Here is a 7154-nt window from a genome sequence, read left to right as displayed (position 1 = left end):
CATATTTTGATATAGCTACATACAAATGCCCAGCAAAATTTCATATTTTAAAAGTGCAGTTATCAGAAGATTTGCAAATATTTACAGCCCTAATGTGGTTATCCAAAGAGCCCAATTTAATTCCCCAACAAATAATGAAACCCAAGTTCGGCCAAGTTTACAAGATGCACTCTATGGAAAAAGCGCGTACAACAAATAAAAACCCTATAAAAATTTAATTTGTTGAAAATTTATTGCTATATAACTATGTACCCCCTGACATAAAACTATTTTTTATAATTTAAGTCACACCCTCCGCTATCAATTAAAAATAAATGTTGTTCAGTTTTATTACGAATTCATTTAACATTTAAACAAATATGAAGTTAATTTTTAGCAATATTTTTTTTAAATCTGATGAAACAAATTTTCTTGTATTTGAATATTTACAACAACAAAAACGAAAAAACAAAATTTTTGTCAGCAATGTGTCTGTAATCGATACAATGGAAAATATTTCGCAATTTTATAGTTTGATTTTTGGTCTTTCGCGCCGCTAGGTCAATGCTTTCGACCAGTGTGCGTCGTATCGAATACAAGTGGTTTTTCGAAAATTTGCCTGAGAGTCACATGAAGGAGTGAACCGATATAGTCCATTTTCGAACCTGATCTATTAAAGAAGAGCTTTAAATTGGTTCCAATTGTGTTACCGAAAGTGGTCAAGTACTGGAGATGTAAAATAGAATGCTCAGTTACTCCATTTTCTGTGATTCTGTTGGACGTAGTCTGAGCTTTAAATCCATACGTAGATGACGTTGATGGTCATGTTTCTGAGTTTTATATATTGAAAACATTTAGTGGCAAATATCTCTGCTTTTATTTGCTAAAAACATGTAACCCCGTTATCAACAAATCTATCAGAGTTTTAAATCAGTGGCAAATACAAGGGCTGCACAAAAACTATTTGGCCTAGGCAAACCGCGTGTTGCGAGTCGCCATTTGATTTTTTTTTTTTTTTTTTGGAAAGTTTAAGTAAAAGAAATGTTGAAAAGTGAAAACCTTTTGCACAAAATTTATGATGTAGGTGTATGTGTATGTCACATAAGAACATCTCATCAAGTAAGATTTAAAATTTTAAAAGCTTGACATGCCCATGCTAAATACCTTTCCCATTAGCAGATAGAATCCCACATGAAGCTACAATTTACGCCTGAATTAGACTTGCAATTTATAACTGGTATAATGGGTCACATTTTTTTCAATTTTTAATATTGTTATTCCAATTTCTTTTTTAACATTTTTACAAAATTAGCTGAAAAACACGATGTTGTATTTAATTTTAATAATGACTTTCTTTTTTAAATTTGTTTAACCTTAAAATTATAAACAGAAAAAAAAAATACATACATATTTATTGTTTTACATTTTATCTTGTTTTTGTTTTTCTCTAAGGACATGAATCTAAACAGAGTTTTTGTTTTGGTGTTATTGAGAATTGTTTTTTTTTTGGATTCTGTGAATTTATTTTTTGTTTGTGGGTGATACATACATTTCCAATGTATTTGTTTTTTGTAATAATTTTAATAAATTTTTAAGTTATTTTGTGTTGTGAGTTTTTGTTTTGGCATTTTTGGTTTTGTAGCAGTGTTTGTCTTTTGTTGTTGTTGTTCTCGTTCATTTTTAGTTGAGTGAGGGTGTGTGTATTCTTCCCGGTTATCACCAGCACCCTTTGAGCTGTGTTGTTTTGTGTCGTGTTTTTTGTATAGCTGCCTGCTCCACAACCCATTTCTTTCACTTCAACTCTCTTCCTTGCTGCCTTGTTTCTACAGATTTTATTGGACCCATGATGACGGGGCCCATAGTGGTTCCGTTTCAACTCTCTGCACAATATTTACAAGCTTTTCGAATGCTGTCACCAGATCGGCATTTATGATTTCTTCATCGAAAAAGTGTCCATAGAGGAAGTCGATGCGAACCGATGATTTAATCATGTCATTGAATTCTTCATCCTGAAAGAAAAAGGAAGGGAAAAGAAATTATAGATCGGGTCACTCTTAAAACTATACATAAGAATATTTAGATTTTTTCGATTTTTCAGCAATATTTTGAGACCTCTACTCAAAGCCAAAGGTGGTGATTTTTCAACAATATTTTCAGAACTCTACTGAAAGCCAAAGGCGTGGATTTTTCAACAATATTGTGAGAACTCTACTAAAAGCCAAAAACGTGGATTTTTCAAAAATTTTATGAGAACTCTACTGAACGCCAAAGGCGTGGATTTTTCAACAATATTTTGAGAACTCCACTAAGAGCCAAATCCGTGGATTTTTCAACAATATTTTGAGAACTCTACTGAACGCCAAAGGCGTGGATTTTTCAACAATATTTTGAGAACTCTACTGAACGCCAAAGGCGTGGATTTTTCAACAATATTTTGAGAACTCTACTGAACGCCAAAGGCGTGGATTTTTCAACAATATTTTGAGAACTCTGAAAGCCAAAGGCGTGAATTTTTCAACAATATTTGGAGAACTCTATTGAACCTAAAAGGCGTGGATTTTTCAACAATATTTTTAGAACTTTATTGAAAGCCAAAGGCTTGGATTTTTCAACAAAATTTTGAGAACTCTCCTGAACCCAAAAAGCGTGGAATTTTCACCAATATTGTGAGAACTCTACTGAAAGCCAAAGGCGTGGATTTTTCAACAATATTTTGAGAACTGAACCTAAAAAGCGTAGAATTTTCAACAATATTGTGAGAACTCTACTGAAAGCCAAAGGCGTGGATTTTTCAACAATATTTTGACAACTGAAAGCCAAAGGCGTGGATTTTTCAACAATATTTTGAGAACTGAAAGCTAAAGGCGTGGATTTTTCAACAATATTTTGAGAACTGAAAGCCAAAGGCGTGGATTTTTCAACAATTTGAGAACTCTACTGAACCTCAATTTTTTCAATTTTTCAACAATATTTTTAGAACTTTATTGAAAGCCAAAGGCGTGGATTTTTCAACAATATTTTTAGAACTTTATTGAAAGCCAAAGGCGTGGATTTTTCAACGAAATTTTGAGAACTCTACTGAACCTAAAAAGCGTGGAATTTTCAACAATATTGTGAGAACTCTACTGAAAGCCAAAGGCGTGGATTTTTCAACAATATTTTGAGAACTGAACGCCAAAGGCGTGAATTTTTCAACAATATTTTGAGAACTGAACGCCAATGGCGTGGATTTTTCAACTATATTTTGAAAACTGGAAGCAAAAGGAGTGGATATTTTGCGATCTCTACTAAGAGCCAAAGGCGTGGGTTTTTCAACAATATTATGAGAACTTAAAGCCAAAGGCGTGGATTTTTCAACAATAATTTGCGAACTCTACTGAAAGCCAAAGGCGTGGATTTTTCAACAGTATTTCGAGAACTCTACTGAAAGCCAAAGGCGTGGATTTTTCAACAATATTTTGGGAACTCTACTGAAAGCAAAAGGAGTGGATTTTTCAACAATATTTTGAGAACTTTAGTGAAAGCCAAAAGCGTGGATTTTTCAACACTATTTTGAGAACTCTACTGAAAGCTAAAGTCGTGGATTTTTCAACAATATTTTGAAAAATCTACGGAACGCCAAATGCGGGGATTTTTCAACAATATTTTGAAAAATCTACGGAACGCCAAATGCTGGGATTTTTCAACAATATTTTGAAAAATCTACGGAACGCCAAATGCTGGGATTTTTCAAAAATTTTTTGAGAACTCTACTGAACGCCAAAGGCGTGGATTTTCAACAATATTTGGAGAACTCTACTGAACCTCAAAGGAGTGGAATTTCAATAATATGTTGAGAACTTTGCGGAACTGCCAAGGCGGGGATTTTTCAACAATATTTTGAGAACTCTACTGAAAGCCAAAGGAGTGGATTTTCAATAATATGTTGAGAACTTTATAGAACTGCTAAGGCGTGGATTTTTCAACAATATTTTGAGAACTTTACGAAACTGCTAAGGCGTGGATTTTTCAACAATATTTTGAGAACTTTACGGAACTGCTAAGGCGTGGATTTTTCAATAATATTTTGAGAACTTTACGGAACTGCTAAGGCGTGGATTTTTCAACAATATTTTGAGAACTTTACGGAACTGCTAAGGCGTGGATTTTTCAACAATATTTTGAGAACTATACTGAAAGCCAAAGGAGTGGATTTTGTACAATAGCTTTGTTCCTTTGCTTTTTTAATGGTAAAAGTGGTAAAAGAGGAAACTATCAAAAGTGATCTCCCATGAACATTTTTACCATAAAAGTAAAGGAACGAAAAAATGGTAGATCTGGTAGCAATGTCAAGAAGAAACATAAAAAATCAAATTTCTTCTTTTATTTTACAGTGTTTAATTTTGTTTTGCCAGCGTTCGCCTTTTTCTTCTGTTTTTCGTTCATTTTTTCTTCATTTTGAAATAATCGTCAAACAAATGTCGAAAGATCAGTTCTACCATTTTTTACCTGCAGAAAGTTGTTCAGTATCCCGTGGTAGAAGAGAAAGGCATATGTGCTCTCTCTCCTCTCTCACTCTCTTAAATATTGCTGCAAGGTTAAGGAACGCTTTGCAGGTTAAAAATGGTAACAAATGGTAAAAATTGTATCCTCAGGTAAGTAAAGGAACACATCTAATATTTGGAGAACTCTACTGGACCTCAAATTTTCAACAATATTTTGAGAACTCTACTGAACCTAAAAGCCAAGGTGTGGATTTTTCAACAATATTTTGAGAACTCTACTGAAAGCCAAAGGCGTGTATTTTTCAACAATATTTTTATAACTCTTCCGAAAGCCAAAGGCGTGGATTCTTTAACAATGTTTTGAGAACACTAATGAAAGACAAAGACTTGGATTCTTTAACAATATTTTGAGTATAATACTTACCGTAAAACCTCTTGCATTCGATTCATCAAATGTCGATTTGGCCCTAGACTCTGTACGTGTCTTCTTCAATTCATCGAATTCCGGTGGTTTAATGTGTACCAGGAAGGGTTTCAATTGTACCGTTCTCAATGCCTTAATGGCCTGGTAGTGGGGACTCAAGAGGCAAACACAACCGGCATTAACAATTGATTTGACACTTTCCGCTGAGGTACCATACAAATGACCCTTATATTCACCATGTTCAATAAATTTGCCAGCCTCAATGTCGGCCTCCATTTTTTCACGACTTACAAAAATATATTCACGTCCGGCTACTTCACCGGTACGCATAGGACGTGTAGTATCTGGAATAAAATCGAACACAAATTCAATATAAAATGATTTTATGTTTTCAATATTCCATTCCACTTACATGGCACTGGACTACGATATTTTTCAGGATCACGTGCTATGAGACGTCTTCTCAGCTCATTACGCCCAACACCGGGAGCTCCAATCAATACCACCGGTCTGTAAATGCCTGGGCGTGGATATAGTTTGGCTACTTCTTCATAGGTGGCAATTAGCTCCCGATCAAAGTCATCGTTCTCTGTTAAATCGTACATGATTTTTTTAGTTTTCGGTTGCCGACATGATGAGGTACTACTGCTAGAACGTAATCTAGGTGAACCAGGCGGTGTGGAACATATAGAGGTACATGAACCCTCTGATATGTTTTTTTATTTTAGTTTGTAATGTGATGATGTGAATGCGGGTTTTTGGGCCAATGATGTTAGGAGCGGTAGAAAGGATTTGAACATTTTTTGTTGGCAGTGTTGACAATAATATCAGGATAGGGATTTTGAGATTGTTAGGAAGCAGGTTAAAAATCCATGCAGTTGAAAAAGGGAATAGAAATGGTTATGAAAATGAGAGATGATGATTAGATTTTTGTATGTTTTTAGTTTTAAATGGTTATGAAGAAGCTCGCAGGAAGCATATATTTTAGTGTTAGCAAAATTTGGTTTTAAAAGTTATTTCAAATCCGTATTTTTTCGAATGTATTTTTTAAGTTATTCTATTATCAACACTTCTATACCAGGTCAAAGGTTGTCATACTTACTTTTCGATTCACCATCACCAATTTCACGTTGCGTCCTTTCGTGTAAAATACGTCTTTCTTGCAAGGCACGACTGGGTATTAGACCGGCACGAGCTGTACGTTCAGATTCGCGACGAGCTTGCCACCAGTATGAATCATCCTGTAATAATGCGCAGTATAAATTAGGATTATTATTCTGACTCCATATTTTATATTGTCTCCGATTAAAGTGATATCCCTTTTCTAGTAAATTAAAACATAATTTAAAATATTTTGCCATTAGGGATTTTAGAATTTTTATTGTCATTTTCATATGACAGATGCAGAGTTGGGGAGATCCAGATAATATGACCAAGTATAAATAACTTTATGTACTAGTGTTGGGTAGTTAGCGAACTAACTAGTTCAGTTGATTGAATTACTGAACAGAACAAATTATGTCCTCTAATATTTTCTTTTAGTACAATAATGAAGCGAAGGAAAGGGTAAATGTATGAATTCGCCTTGTAGTAATTACGATGTAGAAAGCTGAAAAACTCAGACAGACAAAGCAGATTAACCATCTCTCGGCAAATAAAAATACTCTCTATAAGACTATAATAATGTCCGTGGTAATGTATGAATCTATAGATAGAAAACCTCCCTAGGAGTCTTCCAAAAGTATCAGGTTCTTTCATAGATTGACGACCTTCTAAAATGGTCTTCTTTGAAAAGATTACCTGTTAATGGGGTGTTCTATACACAAAGATTTTTAAAGGGGTCTTCTACAGACAGAAGGCTTCCTAATAGAGTCTTCTATATATAGAAGACGTCCTAATGAGGTCTATTATATAAAGAAGACGTCCTAATGGAATCTTCTTTAGATATAAGACCTCCTAATGGGTCTTCTGCAGATGGAAGACCACCTTCAATAACTGGAAGATCCCCTAAAAAGATTTTCTGTAGATAGAAGACCCTCTTAAGTGGTCTTCTGTAGATAGAATACTTCATAAAGTGGTCTGCTACACAAAAAGACCTTCTAAAGCGGTCTTCTATAGAGCGATATTTTATAGATAGAAGGCCTCATAATGAGGCCTTCTATAGTCGTAAGTGTTCCTACACAGGTCCTCTATAGATATATAGAAGACTTTTATAGATAGACGACTTAAATTGATCTTCTGCAGACAGAAGACATCCTAATGGGGAG

At 34.4% G+C, this 7154-nt stretch overlaps 1 protein-coding gene across 6 annotated transcripts in view; it reads right to left on the bottom strand.

Moving 5' to 3' along the window:
• Nucleotides 1–1499: 1499 nt before the first annotated feature.
• The window catches only part of metro (membrane palmitoylated protein 7-like protein metro), an 83681-nt gene continuing 78026 nt past the window's right edge, over nucleotides 1500–7154 (bottom strand). For all 6 annotated transcript variants that reach the window (XM_073955187.1, XM_073955188.1, XM_073955186.1 and 3 more), the window contains 4 exons: nucleotides 5990–6128; nucleotides 5300–5476; nucleotides 4888–5231; nucleotides 1500–1988 (listed from right to left, as the gene is read on the bottom strand). In XM_073955187.1, the coding sequence (XP_073811288.1) occupies nucleotides 1812–1988; nucleotides 4888–5231; nucleotides 5300–5476; nucleotides 5990–6128 (837 nt within the window). In that variant the 3' untranslated portion in view covers nucleotides 1500–1811. The remainder of the gene's footprint in view (nucleotides 1989–4887; nucleotides 5232–5299; nucleotides 5477–5989; nucleotides 6129–7154) is intronic.

This window comes from Musca autumnalis, unplaced genomic scaffold (assembly GCF_047663935.1).
Source record: "Musca autumnalis isolate F117 unplaced genomic scaffold, ASM4766393v1 scaffold_5, whole genome shotgun sequence".
NCBI classification, from domain to species: Eukaryota; Metazoa; Arthropoda; class Insecta; order Diptera; family Muscidae; genus Musca; species Musca autumnalis.
This window is presented reverse-complemented; position numbering and strand designations above follow the sequence as displayed.